The sequence below is a fragment of the Diplotaxodon limnothrissa genome, linkage group LG6, assembly GCF_057381915.1.
Source record: "Diplotaxodon limnothrissa isolate DT_005_m linkage group LG6, D_limnothrissa_male_GT1.1, whole genome shotgun sequence".
In the NCBI taxonomy this organism is placed as follows: Eukaryota; Metazoa; Chordata; class Actinopteri; order Cichliformes; family Cichlidae; genus Diplotaxodon; species Diplotaxodon limnothrissa.
The window spans coordinates 40,906,995-40,926,121 of NC_140601.1; the positions used below are offsets into that span (position 1 = coordinate 40,906,995).

Sequence of the window (19,127 nt, forward strand, 5' to 3'; positions counted from 1 at the left end):
CACACACACTTATTTGCCTTCAGTGAACTCTGCTCTTGTTTCTAAGGCAACTTTTCATCCAGTCAACATTTGACCTACACCCAGAGCGTCTTTGTTCAGGTTTATGAGATTAGCAAACCATTGCATTCTGTTTTCATTTACACACTAATTTTTATCTTTATCAGTGTGTACTCACAGATAAAGGGGTGTGTTTAATGCAACACACATTCTGACTGTATTCATTTAATAGTTAAAGCAGTCTTGGGTAATAGTGGAGCAATATATTATTAACTATACACCAGCTGTTATAGGGGAAGAGCAGGGCACACCTGGGACAGGTCACCAGTCTGTTGCAGGGCTACATCAAGCCCTCACATTTTGAAATGTCCATAACATCCTTTGATCTGAACAATTTGCTAAGCTCTATATTAATGCTGGCATCTCCTCACCAAGAGTAACTCTGCATTTCATTGACAAAATTACAAAATTACAAAAAAAAAAAAAAAAGACTCACTGAGTTTAATAGGGTGTCTGTTTCAAAGAAACACGAGTGAAAAAAAAAATCCATCCATAAAAATTAGTGCTGGTATGACATCATCACCTGGAGCGGCAGGGAGTCGTGATCCTTGCTGCTGATAGGCTCACTGGGAAGAGGGTTGGGATTTGATTAATAAAAGCATCCAACACTTTGAGTGCAACACACTGCAGAGTCAGCCGGTAAGCAGCATCACGGCAAGGATACTGATCAGAAGATAGCAAGGTAAGAGGACTTTTTTTGTTACTTGTAACAATAAACAGGATATCATCTGCAGCAAAGGTTTGCAACTAACAGCAGCAGGTCCTCATTTTAAGTTCCTTCCTGTTAATTACGAATGCAGACTTAAGTGTTTATTATAGCGCGACATGGCAGGGACACTAAAAGTTACATGAAACCAAATAATCGCAATATTATGCTCTTATTTTCTGAGATTTAAAAAAACATATCCAGCTGCTATATGAGCTGTAGTGTATTTCATGCACTGTTTCACAGACTAAGTTGGACCTTTGTGATGCTCAGTGTGTGTTCTTCATGAGCTGAAAATGTTGTTAATAATATGAATTTCCCTTGAAAAGAAATGGAAATTCTTTCCACAATGCACATCTCACTCCTTACAAGCTTTTCCTGTTTTAGGAAAACATTAGAGTTGCCATGGTAACAGCCACTCACCTGAGTGACTCACTGAACACCACACCTTGTCTAAAGTTTAAAAGAGGGAGACAGATGAGCCAATCCTCCCACATATTAGTCAGTGCGCCCCAGGGCGGATGTGGCTACAATGTAGCTTGCCATCACCAGTGTGTGAATGTGTGTGTGAATGGGTGGATGACTGGATGTGTAAAGCGCTTTGGGGTCCTTAGGGACTAATACAAATACAGGCCATTTACCATATTACGCAGCCCTGCGTGAGCAGCTATTCATGCTGATGTCAGCAGTGAAACATGGCATTTACTCAGCTCGAGTCATTATTCACCACGTGCTGTTATAATAACGATTGAGAAACATGTTGCACGGCGCGGTCTGTAAGAAGTACTGACTCATACTGGGTGCTGCACTCTAGGACGCACACTGTTTATTTTTTACAGCAACAACAACTTTTTCAGATTAGCCGTCACTGTAGTCCACGCTGATGTGGACAACCCGCCACAGCTGCCCAACAAATGTTCAGGTTTAGCTTTCTGCAGAGTTCCTGAAGCTGAAAGCAACTTAGGCTTCGAAGTCATTTTAAAGGAATTTAGGACCACAGCTGAAGATAAAGCAGTCACTCCAGGTTATTTAATTTTTCTGGTTCACTGGACCTCTAGCTCTCTGAAAGCCCAACAGTTTCTGAGCATTTTTGCCCTTATTGTAGGTTTATCCTCCTAAAGTGCTGCACCTCTATGGAAATCAAAGTGTCATTACTGGAAACACAGAGAAGTGTGGCATATAGCAGGCTCTTTATTGTTTTTTTCTTAACTTCTGCTAGGCTGGGAGGTCATTTGGCTAGACCCCAAATGACAAAACCATAAAACAAAACATCCCCAACAAACTGTACTAATGTATGCAGGCTAACTTGTTGGTTCTGGATAACATGTAGAAATTTACGAGTCCACCTTGAGTTGAATCCAGATCCAGCTTGAATTCGTGCCAAGTTTACATCACTTTCTGCACAACATGAACTATGCCTGGAACCAGTTTCAGCCATGCCTTGGTTAAATCCATGTTGCTGGTTTTGCACTTCTCCAAGTCATTCCTAGAAATCTCAAAATATGACTACTGTTGGCTCCATTTTCATTTTCCACTCGTCCAATTCGGGGTCCAAGAGTGCCCGAAGCTCATCTCAGCTGACGTGCGATCAATTATTTCTCAAAGGCTACACATAAGACTTGTTTTTAGAATACTGAATTCAATACTTTAAGACTTTAGGGTCCACGAGAACCCAGGTCTTTGTTTCATAAATGCCACCGGTATCAATAGCAGGATGGAAATCGTACTCCTCCCTCTGTTCTCAAACTGAGCAGTGTCTGTTGTGTCTGTTCCCACCTATTCTGCCTTTAGCCTTCAAAAGCTTCTGAGTCTGCACCAACACTCCCTTTTCAAAGGCCTTTTCAACTCCAGATGTCCTTATACACATTCACAGGGTCCTTTTTCTCCACCGTTTCCAGTCTTTCTGTATTGCTAATGTCAGCATAGGGCAACAAGTTGCACAGCTTTTGGAACCTTCTGTTAAAAATGCAATTGCTACTTTGCTACTTTCTCCAAAAGCAACACTGAAAAACTCAGGATGGGTACCCATGTGTGGTGCACAGTATCGGGGGGGAAAAGACCTTTTGATGCGTCTGTTATACAAAAACAACAATGGCAAGGCTTTCATTTCATTCATGACAGAATAACCGATCTCTCTCCATTGTCTCTCTCTGGCCTTTGGCAGGCACGCACAGAAGACTCTGAGCTCCCCTAACATGATGCCTACAGTTAAAGGCTTGGCACACACGATACCCAGTCATGTTCTCAGAGTGGGCCAAACTATTTGCTTGGAACCGTCACAAGAGACAGTCACCCACCATGATGATCCTGATCTCGACATTTCTCTGGAAAATCTCAACCAGTTAATCTTGGAACTGGATCCCACATTTGAACCCATCGAATGCAGCAAAAGTCCCACATGTCTCAGCCCCCCTGCAGGTACAGTAAGACTGTAAACACTTCTCTTGCTCTACCCAATTCAACCTCACATCACTTTATTGCAGATGCATCAAACTCAAACGAGAGACAGTCAAAACTTGCTTGCTGTGTGGGAAACTGAACTTGAAAAATTGTGTGGTTAACGGGTACCATATAGCAACTTTATTGCTCTGAAATCAGTTACGTATAAAAGCCTAAAATTGCCAAGTGCAGTTTCACAGAAAATCTACATCTAATTGACCTCAAAGCCACTTCTCCGGTTTTTTCAAGCGATATAATATTCATTTTGAAACCATGCACCAGCAGAAATATAGCAGCACCCTGCGAAGGGTGGAGCTTACTGAGGTCACAAACACTAACCTGACTAGATTAAAACGCCATATTTGATTCAGGCCTTCACGATTCTGACAGTTATATATATATATATGGCAGAATATAAGGACCAGTATGCTAGGTCCTCCTTAAGTTGACAGGGAAGAGATAAAAATGGCCTGTATTTATATAGCGCTTTACTAGTCCCTAAGGACCCCAAAGCGCTTTACATATCCAGTCATCCACCCATTCACGCACACATTCACACACTGGTGATGGAGCTACATTGTAGCCACAGCCACCCTGGGGCGCACTGACAGAGGCGAGGCTGCCGGACACTGGCGCCACCGGGCCCTCTGACCACCACCAGTAGGCAACGGGTGAAGTGTCTTGCCCAAGGACACAACGACCGAGACTGTCCAAGCCGGGGCTCGAACCGGCAACCTTCCGATTACAAGGCGAACTCCCAACTCTTGAGCCACGATCGCCCCAGGGTTTAAAGAGGGTTTAAAGCTATTTCATTAGTCCAAACAGTAATAAGACAATTTCAAAGACACTTCAAACTCAGACACTTCATGCAGAGTGGTCATAAGCAAGATTAAATATTGCTTTGGTTGCATGTCTCTTAAAATCAGTTCAGCAACTTTTTCAAAGCTATTTTCTCTGCTGCTGTGGATTCAAGCGTGTAAAAACATTGCTTGTTGGTAAAGAAGTCATCAGTTTCTCATCTCTCTTAAAATTACTCCCCTTGACCCTGTTGGAACCTGGTTACAGGCAGTGTGCTGGGAAAACTTGTCATCATGTTTCACCCATTATGTTATCACACTTTCAGCAATAAACCAAAGCAACTTAATGTTGCCTACACATTTGGTACCTACATGTTAAATCTGCTTTCTGATCATTTACCTAAATATACTATTGTAGAAAAGTTAAATTTACTTACAATTTAGAGTGATATGTGGACCAGATATAACATGTACAAAGGGCCTGTTTAGCCCTTTGTTATGCTTCAGTCTAACTCTTGAAAGCTCCCAGCTTTCAGAGGTGTGACACAGAGCACAGTAAAACCATAGCCACCCTTGTAAACAAATAGTACAGATAGCCTTGGGCTCTGGAAATTTACCCACCCTTTCTGAGATAGTTTTAATATTTTTAATCATGTTGTAATTGCACCGCTTTGTCTGTCCTGGGATTATTGCCCAGACTTGTACCACACCCTGCATGTGTTACAGCTACAGACTGAAAAGGCTCAGCGAGCAGTCACGCACCGGGGTGGAACAACGGTGCCTCATTCAGTCCTGCTTTCATCAGAAAGTGTGCGCAAGAGTCAAAGCATACATACATATGTGTAAAAATAAATGGGTTTCCTGTTTCTGATCTTTTCTTCAGAGAAGTTTGGTCGTGTGTTTATGAAACTGTCACGTGTTCTGAAAAGGTGAATAAGTTTAAAGGAAATCAAGCAGCAGTGTGGAGAAATATCTCCATATTCAGGCAGATTTCGCTCTTTCTGCATGAACATTAGTCATAATTATGCAACTCTGGTTGCAGAAGCCGCTCGTCTGGCATATACAGACACCACATGCTATGGCATTTTCTTAAGGGCGTAAATTGTGCCGATCACCACCTTGATCCTGACGAATCAAGAAGTGGCTGAGGCTCCTCTAGGCGATCTAATGTTCTAGCAACAGTACAAATGTGCAACTCAAAGAACACTCTGTGCAAGCAGGTACCTGCATGACAAAAATACCTGGCAACGGTGTCCTTACATACACACCAAGCCAGTTCTGCTGATATAAACCAAACCAACACTGTTTTTTCCTCACCAGAATAAACTCCCTCCCTCCCAATACTAACATCTCACCCTTCCACCCACAGATGCCTCTTGCTCAGATGAAGATTTCTCTGAAGTTGTGCTCATTCCTAGAGGCTGTTCAACCATTTCATCACCCACAGTGGTCCCCTCGGTGTCCCCGAGTATACCCATCCCCACACACAACGGCCTCAGATGCAGTCCCCAAGGGACGCTGGTTTTCTCCAGCTCCCCAACGTCCTCTCTGCCCCCGCTGCCATTTGGCAGCGCACCCAGGCGAAACCCCTCACCGAAGAATGACTTTTGCCAAGGATCACTGCGGCTGTCACACTCCAACAGAAACAGCACCGCCTCATTGCTCTCCACCTCGACCTGCTCGGACACCAGCTACATCCTTGGCAGGTAAAACTCAGTAAGACATCCCATCATGATACAAATGTCTTCCATTCTGTCCACTTCTCTGGTCTTGAAAACTGATCCACTTTAAACATGGTGAGTATTTTGAGGCGACACGAGCAGAGAAGGCCTGATCGACTTGGATGAGCAGTGCTTACATTGTGACTAAAAGCTGTTCCATTCTGTGTGTAGGCGAGGGTCACACACACACAAACACACACACACACACACACACACACACACACACACACACACACACACACACACAGATATTATTGCTTTCCCAAGCGTCTTACTCCAAACTTTAACCATCACAGGTAAGAGCCAAACTCCAACTCCAAGTCTCAAACTTCAAGCAGGCCTGAACGAGTTTTAACACAGTTTCACAGCATTATGCTCAATCCTTTCACAAGTGTTAGGGTTCATTTCTAAACACAAAGTCGAGATTCTCCTTATTTAAAGAAAGGGAAGGGGGGGGGGGGAGGACATGCAGAAACTAACTGTACTTCCCAGTGAAATACACTAGTTTCACATTTTTACTGAATTTACTATGAAATCAGGACAATTTATGTCCATGTACTCCAAATTTCTGACATGAAACAATTTCTGACATGCATCTCTCCCCTGATCTAAAACAGGTCTTACAACTTATTGTGACTCATCTTTATTTATTTTTGGTTATTTCTGTCTTTTGATTTCCTGTGTGAAATGATTTCAATCACCCACTTGAGTTCTTATCACGAAACCTGCAACCCGCAGTCTACATTTTGAACAAGCACAATCACATAGTCCTCAAGTTTATCCTTACCGCTGTGCGCTTTTATAATCAATGAGTGTTTAATGTGTACTTCACGAGTGTCTGTTTGTCATGTATTTATAGAGCAACTCAAAACTGTAGCTAGAAAAAAATAGGTCAGGTTGCACTAGGCCTAAAATACTGCACAACCTTATGTTCAATTTGTTCTATACCCGCAGCACCAGTTTACATCGCAACAGTCGTCTAAAGGTGCATTATAATTAGAGGTAAAGACTCCACGACAGTCTTCCATGAGGAAGAACTTAGTGACACTTTTAATAGGAAGACCTAGAAAAGACTTTTCATGGTTTTTCTTGGCTCAGTCTCCTGCTTTTATTTAGCAGGGCACTATACACAAGCACAGTCTGCATATATCTAAGGCAAAAGACATTTAACACACAATTCTTTGCTTTTATTTTAGTTTTTACCATTTGATAACCAGTTACCCACTGTAATTTCTTTTGTTCTGAAATAGTTTGAAATATTAAGAAAATAACTTAATCTATCAACAGAAAAGAAGAAAACTGACTTGCATTTCCAAAAACATGTATTGTGTTAAAGAGCTGTTGACTGCATTTGAACTAAGCGGCGCTGTACTTTGGTTTAAAACCACTTTGTGCCTTAATGTAGTGCCGTAAAACCTACTCGGATCGACTGGTTTTCCATTATAATTTAGTACCTCCAAATGCGCGTGATCTTCGTCATGCCAACGTGTCCAAGCGTCCCACAACTTAATTAATACGCAGCACGAACGCTACAACAAAGGTGGACAAGAATAAACCTGCTGCTCGGTCTGTGGATTTTTGTCAGACTTGGGGATCACTGAGTTGTTTTTTGTTGCCATTTCCCAGTTGTCGGGTTTCAAAAATGCCAGTTTTGATTTCCGTGAACAAAACACTCTCATGACTCGTAGAGTGATGCTACTGACCAGCCAATTGGTGGCATGCAGTCGATGACGTCACATTTTAGTACCTGCTCGGATTGCTTGGAACCCCGGCCAAGCAGGTACTAAAAAAGTACCTGGTAACAGGTGAAAACTGTGCCTAGTCAAGCCCAGTAGGTAATAATGGAAAAGAGGCTTAAGTGACTAGAACCTCAATTTAACCATGCTAATCATTAAGAAGACCTTTTCATTCACAAAGTAAGGTAAGCCTCTCGAAGAGGTTTGCTTCTGCACAGGATAATTACAAAAACACTTTTAAATTCAAAAAACAAAAAACATGTTTTTTATTAAAGTCTTTGTTCCTTTAATTATAGTTATCCTTCTACAGGGAATTAAAATTTTAAAAAAATGTCTCACTGCAAAAGAACCTTGTGTTTCCAACGTTATTTTTCCTCCTTTTTCTTTCCTCATAGTAACCTCTCCTTAACCGGTGAAGATGCTGATTTTCCAGAGTCCATGCTACCCGGCTCCTTTAGTGACGATTCCAGAATGAAGCCATGTAATAACAGGCAAAGCCTGGAGAAGCCCTTGAAGACAAAGCGAGGACATTTACAGGAAGTGAACAGCAGAAGAGCACAGAACGGCCCAGTCTCAGGGTCACTGACCGATGTTCCCGTACTGTTAGTCAACGGTGCACCTCAACAGGACCTGCACAGCCCTGAACCACAGATCGAGTTACTCCAGAGGAACCCTGTGTCAAAACCAACATATTCCAGTTCTCAAGCCCGTTTTAACGGCAGCCAGCCATCGATGAAATTTGTCATGGATACGTCAAAGTTTTGGTTCCGTCCACACATCAGCAGAGCAGAAGGTGAGACCCAAGCAAGCATCACACGAAGACCTTACAGTAAAAGCACTAAATTCACAGTGGATTTGTTTGAGGAGGTCTCAAAAGTAACAATTTCATTTCACAGTCCTGCTTAAAGTACAAAATGTTGATGCAATTCAGCATGAAAGCATTCACCACAAAGTTAAACACATTCAGTGCTTTTCCATCAATGGGAATCTTCTCGAAAGCTTTGTTCAAACTCTGAAACTGTGCCATCAAGCTAAAGTGATCCATAAGTGTTTTTCTTGAGTAATAAAACACACGTTGTTGCATTTTTCTGAGCATTTTTGATGTCTTATTTATTCTAGCTGAAGCTCTGGTAAAAGACAAGGAAGCAGGAACCTTTGTGGTGAGAGACAGCACCTCCTACAGAGGCAGTTTTGGTTTGGCCATGAAGGTAGATCAAACGCCCACCAGCTTTACTGCTGCTGCCTATCCAGGTAAGCTCACTAGTAAGAGCAGTGGCCTGACCTCAGTTTCAAAAGCAGAAATCAGTCAGATCCAGGAAACAGAAGATCTTAAAGCCACAAAAAACACAACTGCACACACAAAGCATGAATACAGTGTAGCGTATTGCTGTTGTTGTTACTCATATATAACACAGACGGTGTATAAAGATCTCTAATTTTACATAAATGCTCTGGTCTATACCAGAGCCCTGCAGCGCATGCCTTACCCAACTCTGCTGACGACATCAAGCGATCTGTGGCGTGCTAGCACGCAGTGCTGTCATTTTTTCCTACCACAGTATACCTTGTATAAACACAAGAGAAAACCAGCTGTTTACGGCACTGTAAGCAGTCGGTGAGGGGAAAAAAGGACCTCACTCACGAAACAATTTTGAGGCTTGCCTCGTTTGTAGATTTGTACGTTTTCATCCCTTTCAGGAATGCGGGATATGTGAGCGTTGGTCAAGCTCTGAGACCACTTCACTGACAGGCTCCATCCATCGAATTAATCCCTACATCCCGGGCAATCTAGCAACATGTTTTTCCTATTTAGCATGGTTTTCTTTAGCAGAACATTATATAATAATGCCTCTTTTATTTAAACCAGCCACAAAAATGTAAGGCTATAAAATGGAACTAAAAGCACTAATTAACTCAGTGAGACCAAACAGTTTGCCTTAGCTAAGCTAAAGTTATAAATCCTTCACATACAGACATGTAAAGGCTGTCTGTTCTGCTCGCTTACAGCACCAATCTATCCTTAACTCTGGTCTCAGTGCAGTCCCTCAGTTTACCCTTTGTCATAAATGAATCATTTTAGCTCCTCTCCCTTTAAATGAACTTTCACCTGATTGGTTGCTCCGTACAAACAGAAGGTTCAAACAGCAGGTTCAAACAGCAGGTGGATGAATATCTGCTCTCAATGTGAGCTTTCCGCTCCCAGAGATTACCGAACAAAACTTCTGCTAGTTTAAGATGAGCATCCAACACTGTAATAGTATATTTGTCATTCTTTTCTGTTATAATTTCCATGCACATGACTGACAGCATCATGTGCATGCTGATAATCACCTAGCCTCCCAAAAAAGTGAGGAACAAAAGAAGAGAGTGCATGCCCTGAAACCTCGCAGCACTGCTCGTGAGAACGGCCAATAAATTAGGCTGTAAAGCTCTGCGACTCTATTTTACCGACAGACCGGCACTAGTCAGTCCTTAGGGGGAAAAACATAGGACAGGACGACAACATCAGATCGTTGATGGCCTCATTTATGTGTTTATGGTGGCCTTGTAAGTCAGAATGAATTTTAAATTAAAGTAAATTAACTCCCTGATCACAGCAAATGACAGGAGACAACTACCTGAAAAACTCTACATTTATTAAATCTAATTTATCTGGGCTGTATGGAGGCAAAACGCACTGAATGAATGGCAGCACTTTACTTATTACAGCAGCAACATAATGTTTTTTGAAAGCTTTATGTACCCTGCGTCTCTCACATTCAGAAATCACTGCCATCCAGCGCCATTAGTAACTAATGCCTCTCTTCCATCATTGTGGTCTCAGTGCTGTGCAGAGGCAGCTCTGCTTCAGCGCCTTTTAAGAACAAGCTCACATTTCGAAAGGTTTGGGAATCCTGTGCAGCAGCGCTACTGAAGCCGGGTGAAAGAATTCGTAGGTTACATTTGCCAATCGCTGATGAACATCTTGCGGTGCCCTGCCACACAGCCACTGACGTCAACACGAGCAATTATGTGGTTCTGTGTCTTCTTTTTTGAAGAAACTGGTGGGAAAGGGTTATTCCAGTGCTTCTTTATCACATTGCCTTCATATATTGTTCATTCTCTGACATTTGTCCTTTTGTCAAAACAGGGGAAAGCAGCTCTGATCTTATCAGACACTTCCTCATTGAATCATCTGCCAAAGGCGTGCGCATTAAAGGCTCTTCTCAGGAACCCTACTTTGGTGAGTCGAGTTATCAGTTTCATACCCACCGAGAATTCACTCGTCTGTTTAAAAAGCGAGTGCTGCTCTGACTCAGAGATCTCTCGCCTCCTGGGATGTGGGTGGGCATGAGTGCCATGGATCTTACCCTTGAGCATTAGTACAAAGGGTGTGTATTCTCACACCCAAAGAACCTTTCTTATCAGTAGTGTGGGTCACTGGTTTGTAATCAGACACCCATGGCCATGTACTGATATGTCTGTCGCCACAGATATGTAACGTTACAGTAACGTTGTCACTGAAATATGGAAAAACAGTCATCATAGCAGCAGAAGGATTTATACTGTAGTGAGTCTCTGTGTCATAACAAAACTCTGTAGGTTGTCTTCAGACCTGGCAAAGTGTTGAGGATAAAGTTCAAATTTTATTGTTCTTGAAATAGCCAATCAGAAAGTTGCTTATCTGTACTCAGCTGGAGCTGTGATTTGCTTTGTGTCTTTGCAGGTAGTCTCTCTGCCATGGTGTACCAGCACACCATTTCTGCGTACGCCTTACCCTGCAGATTATGCCTCTACTGCCACGGTAACTGAGCCTTTGTTATTACTGCACACACACACCAGGAGTAGGCAACTCCAGGCCTTGAGGGCCGGTGTCCTGCAGGTTTTAGATGTATCCTTGTTCCAACACAGCTGATTCAAATGACCTCCTCAACATGTCTTGACGTTCTCCAGAGGCCTGGTAACGAACTAATCATTTGATTCAGGTGTGTTGACCCAGGGTGAGATCTAAAACCTGCAGGAGACCAGCACTTAACTTTTTTAGTGCTGAGACTTAATAAAAAATAAATAATAAAAGTAATCTTCATGTTTGAAAACTATCAGATTGCCTTAAACCTGCATCCTTTCCAAAGTTTGCAAACAATATTGGTTCATAAACATTAAAATAATGGAGTTTGACTTTTTGTTTTAAAGTGTATTTCTAAAGGGGCCTTTAACATATTTCCTTCAATATAATGAATCGACTGCAAAGGACAACTGCTGGGCCCTGAGAGTGACAGATACCTGCTGTGTGCTGCAGAAAGAGACTATGTGAGAGAGACTGAACTATCTGGAGACAAAAGCAGCTGTAGACAACCATTCATACTATATAAAGATATTTTTGAATGAAGGCTTAATTTCAGTCATATTAGCTCGAGCTGAACTTAACAGTGATCGAGTCTGAGCTTTTAGGAAAGGGTTAAAAAGAACTGCTGGGAATTAAGCTTTTTAAGCCAAGGCCTGATCGCCTCTGTGCTTTAATCTGGACCTCAGGAAAGCCAGGAGTTTGTTCTGCAGACCTCAGTGACTTTGAAGAAGTGTACTGGTTCAAAAGATCAGAAAAGGTATGAAGCCGCTAATTCCTGCAATGCCTTAAAAACAAACAATAAAATCTTAAAGACAATTCAGAAACTGACTTAGTAACTGTGCTGCAGCGTTTTAGACCAGCTGCAGTCGGGCTCAACCTGTAGTTTCAGGTAATACTGAATAAAATATTTAGTTCATTTTGTAAATCATGATCATCATCAGTCACAAAGGAGGGTTCTCCAGGATATACTTATTGGCTAATAACCTGTCAATCACAAGATGCAAGTCAATGAGTGAGCAATGTCCTCAGTCAGCTCCAAGCCACACTTCTTATGTGGTGCTGACAACCAAAATTACCCTTTCGACCAATCAAAATGATGGACACAAACCAATGAGTGGCATCACTGAGGTCATGACCATCCCTTAGATATAGTCGATTGTGTTTTTCTGTCTGTGTCAAAGATATAACGAGGTAGGAAGGTGTCCTCACTCAGACGCTTGGCCTTTCTCACAGTAGGGCTACTTTCCAAACCAAATTCTAACAACTAAAACTATTTTGGAAAGAAGATAAAAGCCAAACTAAATGAGAATGTTTCTTCAAATTATGGATTGTCGGGTTATCTTTCTCACGTCAGAGACAAAAAGCAGGAACAGATCCTAACTGAGTGCGGCTCCAGCGACCACAAGCTGGCAACTGAAAAAAGGAAGAAACAGTAATGCAGGGAAACCAGGGGTGTTTCCAAGAGTCTGCTAATGTACTGGCAATGAGCAGAAAACTGAAACATGACACTAAAACAGATCTTTACTTGAACAAGTTCTATTGTGCTTTAATGCCACATTAAAAAAAAAAAAAAAAAAAAAAGCAGAAATATTCCCAGCAGAAGAAGAACAGGGACAACTTGCTGCTCAGTATTGACAAACACGCCCCCAACATCAGGGACAGACACCACGAACACTGGAAAAAACATTAATGTTGAATCAACTGAAAGTGTCATTTCTAAGTCATTTGGTGTTACTGTTGTGCCAGTAAAGCCCCTCAAATTCAAATAAAAAACTCAAATCTTATCTGTCTACACAGACCTGAGATCAGCAGAGGAGAGAGCAAAAGAGAGAGCACCTTCAGAGGACGACAACAAAATAGGTGAGTCCATGTAACGCCCCAACAACTCTGTTTGGGCATTTTTAGATACGGTAAGTAGTATGGCCTGTACAGGACCTGGCCTGGTCCAGTGTCCAGGATTTGGGGAAGACTTCTTTGCCTTTGCCAAAATAAAGACAAACTGGACATTTTCTGTCAGATCACAATATTAAAGGTATTAAAAAGTGGACCTTTTCTAAGCAGCAAACACTGATGATAAGTTATGATTTAAGATATGATTAAATACATAATTTTGCACCAACACTCCAAAAACTAGGACGGGCTTAATTTAAAATTAAGCTAATGGAAACACAGGTTAGTGTGACCTAATATAGCGCAGCTGCAGGTTTCCTTCTGTTCGCCACAAAGCTGTACCTGTGCTTCAGCACAGCCAGGGTCAGAGTTAAACTCCAACAAATTAAACTCTAAAATAAGCAGTAACAGGAGTCTGACCAACAGAGTTATGATAGAGTTAAGAAGAGTTAAGAAACCAACAACAATTAACCCCCTTGCATTCAACCTTTTCCTGTCCTGCGGTTATAAACACTACTGTTCTGCTCTGCAGCCAAGCAGGAAATGCTGATATTACCGTGTCCCACCGACTTGTTATCTGAGGTTTGCTCACGAACATCGAAAACCTGGTTTGAGGGTTTGCACATCGCTTTTATCTGCAGAATATAAAGTGTTGCTTTTACCTGCACCCCTGTTTTCATGTGCATTGACTTCCTGAGCAAACAGCGTGACTGACTGTCAGGCAGTTTGACTTGCCACAGCCGTGAAGCCTCTCACAGGTGGTAATAATACCTCTTCTCGGTAAAGAGCTACGGCGTTAGAGATGCTGCTGATTTCACGCCACAGCCACGTGTTGCTTCATCAGTGAGAGTTCAAAGACCGAACTTTTCTTTTAAAGTCTGAAAAACTCAGGATATTATTAAAAACACTTAGCGTCGTCCTGAAGGCTTTTCCACATTCCTCAAAGTCTCCTTTCACTAAGTGGGAGAAAAATGTTCAGGCTTTGAAACATTCCAGCTGTTTTGGCTCAAGTCCACTCAACCAGGCAGGCAGCCATCTTTGTTTCGACACAGATAAATGGAGGACAAAGTATCCCAAAATTTTATTTACTTCGGTGAAATACTGAGAGATTTCTCAACAGAAAAATAAATAAACGAAGTGAAAATATATAATCATCCAAAGCAACAAGACAAACTTTCATTTTACAGAAACTGGATCACAAGAATATTTTTATTACTTCAAAGCAAAAAGGAAGTAGGGACTGAAACACAAAATATTTTGTAAAAGTGGTGCACAGTCCTGCAGCAGGAAGGTTCCTGGGTCAAACGTCCTGGTCAGTTTCCTTCTTTGTGGAGCTTACTCCTCTTCTGCATAAAAGTTATTTGATAAATCAAAGCTTGTCATTATAGTGCAAATGAAATACAAAGAAACAAAAAACCTAAAACAACAACTGCAAAGATATCACAAAGAATCAACTAATAAAAGAAGAAGAAATAAATGATAGTACACATTGTTTTCTCATCTCCTTTATTAACACACAAACATGGGGAGTCTGAGGACATTCCTCAGCGCTTCTTACTTTCTGACAACACTCCCTTCTGTACTTAAAGTCTCCCAGTGGCAGAATCGAAACAACCCTTCATCTCTGTGTTTAACAAGTGTGTTTGTTTGTCTTGTCAACAGCCTCCAACTTTGTCTACCTTAACGCCATCCCCACTGAGATGCTGACAGGCCCCTGTGCAGTGCAAAGGGCGGTGTCCTCAACACTCAAGAAGGCTCCGGGTTCCTTCACACCAACCATAGTCAACATGAAAGTGTCTCTGAAGGGTGTCACTCTCACAGACATCAACAGGAAGTAAGAAAACACATGAAATCAACGTTTTGCTGAGATTTTATGTGCTGCCGTGCTGTTTAGGTGTGGTCTGTGTGTGACACTGGGTCAAGACTCATCGTTTCTTGCAGGCTCTTCTTCAGGCGCCATTACCCTGCACACATGCTGAGCTACGGTGGTGAAGATCCAGACAATCGAGTGTGAGTATGCACGACATGAGCTGCGAGCGCAGACGTCAGAGATCATCTCCACTGGTGGTCATCAACGTGTTTCATTTCTAATCTGAACATTTGTCTGTCTTATACTCACAGGTGGACGAGAGGTTCAAGTTTTGGTGCAAGGTAATCTGAACTTCAAGTCTAAACAGGGGACCTGTTCTGTTCATTTACACATTTTAGCTGTATTAGTGTAGCTTTGCATCAGCAGCAGCTCAAAATAATCCTTCTTTATCTTACACTGTGTCTTGGTGCAGGAACTCAGCTCATCCTCTTTCTGAAATAAGGTGTTTCAGTCAGCTCCTCCCTTTTAAGCCAGCTTTTTTCTTATTGGCTGCCCCTCATAAATCAATTGTTTGAATAGGATGTGGGTGGGGCTTCTATGAATACTACTGAGAACAATATATTTGACAGTAAATAATGAAAAGCAGAAGAGGTCCCTTTGAAAAATATCTTCTTCTTGGGGTGCAGATTAATCTGACTCATGTTTCTTTGTGCCGACAGGTTGTTTGGCTTTGTGGCAAAGGGCATTGAAGCCGGTATGGAGAATGTTTGTCACGTATTTGCAGAATATGACACCCTGCAGCCCTGCAGCGAAGTCATCAAGGTGATTCAGGCAGCTGTATCCAAGCCATAAACATGCAAACCCAGAGACGGCGTGATACATCTTCAAGACTCCTGCTTACACTTTCTGTTTAACACTGTGCTCTTCTACAAATAACCTGTCCAGTATGGTGGTTACAGGAAGTGTCGCTACTGCTTTGGAGAAAACTGGACACGTTTGTGTTTCTGCTGAATTGCAAGGAAAACCTGATTTAGGTTCCGGTGTTTGATCAGATAATAAAAATCATATTAAAAGATATATGAGTGATTATGGCAAAAATTAGGATATAGTGGACTGCACCTATAACATGATTGTAAATGAATGAGGCGCCATAGTTTGAATATCATCCAATCAGCTTGTAAAAGCAGTAAAACAAAGCCAACTATTTCTTTTAAGACTGCTGAGAGAACAGTTGTAGATGTGAGAAAGCGGCACGCTATGTCTTCATAAGAACAGGAGCCCATTATCTGATGCATTGAAATATAGTGATGTGGTAATTAAAAGTTTGAAGGTGAAAAGACTTGAAGAGAAACAAATGAACCCTGGTAGGTCAGTTCATTTCAAATTCTGCAGCTACCCCTGAATGTATTTATTACACTGCAATGCACTGTAAAAACTTTATTCTCTGTATATTCGTGGATTTTTATTTTTGTTTTTCATGATGGAAAATAAACATTTTTAACTATTCATATGTTAATAGTGTGTGTGAAAATAATAAAGAAGAAGAAGCTTTATTTTGGACGTGACAGAAAACACAACAGTCTGCACATATTTCTGTGTTTTATTTGAAATGATAAATCTTTAGATAAAAGCATAATGCTTCATTCAAATGAAGAGTGTGCTTCCTGAAGCAAAGCAAAACCAAGTACAGAACTGCATAGGTAATTTTTTTAAATATTCTCAACATATCTTAAGGGACCCAAATGCAAAGCTCAGCGGTCCGCTTCTTTTATATATATATATATATTTATCTTTGGTGCCAACTCAAAAGATAGCATAAAAACTTGAGTCTAAGGTGCAACAGGACGTGTTACAGGACCGAGTGGAGCACTGAGAACACTCTGCAGTGGTAACTATTTACAAACACTGCCCTCCTCTGGTTAAGACGGGGAATCTAAATTCTCACTGCTGTTTGGTTCACAGTGAGTATCACACAATAACGCCATAGCAATATATATTATTGTATTCTTTTTAAATCCCCACACAGAGGATTAACCGCAATGACAAAAGACCCTCAGAGTAAAAGAAACTCTTCTTTCAGTGCTGTGAGTGTCTGCAGTGCAAAGCAGGAAGGGACTGTATGAAAATTAGCGGACACGGAGCAAGGCTTTACTTTAAAAGCAAAGTTTAAGACACTCATCTACATATTTGATGTTATATGTACCTGAAATCGTCAGAGATGGTTATAATGTGGAAATTGAAGTAAGTTGCACTGAAATGTGACCTGTTATTGTGCATGATCTGTAGTTGCGTGAACTTGTTTGAACTATCTGCTGCTGTTTTGAAAAAGAGATGTTACAGTCTTTTATTGGGATAAATAAAGGATGTCATTTAAAAATGTATATAGATCTATTAGATTAGTTAGAATGATTTTTCCATCAACCTTTTTTTTTCTTTTTACATTTTTTAATTAATTTTTAAAAATTAATCTGTGATCTGAGCAGGACTCCGCCTTTCAGGATGACCTCTTGAATCGTGGCACATTTGTCTATTTGCAAACAAGCTTTTTTAACCCCCCGTCTCAGTGCTGGAATCCCAAACATTCTGTTTCCATCTGTTCTGTTTCTCTTTCACCTCAGAGTCATCCTCACTACAGACTCCTCTCACCTGAAACCCAAAGGTGACCTGGTCTTTCTGTTTTTGCCCCCCCACAGTCTGGACCCGTCTGATATGTCCAACAATTGTTAAATCGGTTCTATTTGATGATCTCTTATTATTTTTTAAACTCATTTTTTAAATTCATCATTAGTATTTGTTATTAATTTTGATTTGTGGGTTTTTTATTCTTTTTATATTTTTCCTGTCGCTGTTTTATTCGCTACCTTTTGATTTCTCACCTGATCACCTGCACTTCCTGCTCAGTACTGCCTCTAACGCATCCATTTTTTTACACAGAATAACTGAAAAGCACTTTGGGGCTGCCCATAAAGAACTGGGCTGTTCATTTGGTCTTCCTTTGGGTCAACTTCTGTTTTTTTCAAGTGTGCTGCACGGTCAAAGGTTACCTGATGGGACTGGATGTCCATCTACTAACCATCCAGTGTTAACGAATATCAGCTGGTTAATAGACGTAGGTTTAGCTCTCAGATGGCCCTCCTAAAAATCTGATTAGGCCACAGGTTAAACGAATTGGTACCTAATGCAGGAGAAACATTTGAAAGCCATCACAGTGATTCTTTCGTCCATCATGTGACTTTCAGTAGAAGTTTTCCTTCTCAGATTTTTTCTTTTGCACTTTGTAAACTCTATTTTAAAAGTGCTATTTAAATTACACTTTGATTGCATTTTTATTTCAGTCAGAATAATATCAGGCGGCTTCTTTGGTCAGTGTGTACGTTTTTTTGAAAAATGGTGCGAATTGCACTTTTTAACAGATAAAATTTTCTCCCAGTGCAGAAACCTCACGGTGGAAGGATTAAAGACTAACACTGTCTTCTAAATTAAATGCTAATGATCTGATGGGAAAATAACTTTCACGTGGTCACCGATGCACATATCAAAAGGGAAAATGGAAAATTTCCCAAATTCTTCCATCAATTTTCCAATTCTGATCTATTTATTGATGTTTTTACACATGTTTTGCTCTGCTCTGAGATGCAGACTGGAGTTGAACGATTCTGCGACATTGACAAATTTTATATGTCATTCCTACAAAAAAACAAATAAAAAACAAAACTTTGTAATTTTCATACAGCCCCTCACAGAAAATCTACCAAAACATGAAAATCCACTCTTAGGTAGTTCACAGCAGCTCTTAGTGCTGTGTCTCCATCCATCCAAGTCTACCTGTGCTCTCAGCTTCCTGTACCAGGTGCTAATCAGGGTTAAATGCTGTAGTTAAGCAGAGTCATTGTTATGATGTCTTTAATCCAGTGAAACCTAACTGAAACAAAGTGTTCAAAGACAGCTTTTCTTCATCTAAAATGATGACGCAGAAATATGTTTTACATATTAAATACTTATCCTCTGTGAAGTAATGACTGTAAGTCTTTCTGACACTATAAAAATGGTCACCACAAAAGCCTGATGGTTAATGATCGTCCTGTCAAAGATGAGATCTGATGGGAGCTCATCAGCTAAAATTCAGATTAAGCACGATGGTGACG

At 41.0% G+C, this 19,127-nt stretch overlaps 1 protein-coding gene across 1 annotated transcript; it reads left to right on the forward strand.

Annotated features, from left to right (window-relative positions):
- The first annotated feature begins 2,958 nt into the window (after positions 1-2,958).
- LOC146631247 (tensin-4-like) lies at positions 2,959-15,834 on the forward strand. The gene is made up of 11 exons (XM_085356467.1): positions 2,959-3,181; positions 5,369-5,705; positions 7,852-8,249; positions 8,576-8,707; positions 10,587-10,679; positions 11,163-11,240; positions 13,080-13,142; positions 14,835-15,006; positions 15,114-15,182; positions 15,294-15,323; positions 15,702-15,834. Exons 1-11 carry the CDS (start codon positions 2,959-2,961, stop codon positions 15,832-15,834), a joined length of 1,728 nt encoding a protein of 575 aa, XP_085212593.1.
- The last annotated feature ends 3,293 nt before the right edge of the window (positions 15,835-19,127 follow it).

Coding starts and splice junctions, on each gene's coding strand:
- LOC146631247 (XM_085356467.1), top strand. CDS start 2,959: ATGATGCCTACAGTTAAAGGCTTGGCACACACGATACCCAGTCATGTT. Junction 11,241..13,079: donor ATTATGCCTCTACTGCCACG/GTAACTGAGCCT, acceptor CTGTCTACACAG/ACCTGAGATCAGCAGAGGAG. Junction 15,007..15,113: donor CTCACAGACATCAACAGGAA/GTAAGAAAACAC, acceptor CGTTTCTTGCAG/GCTCTTCTTCAGGCGCCATT.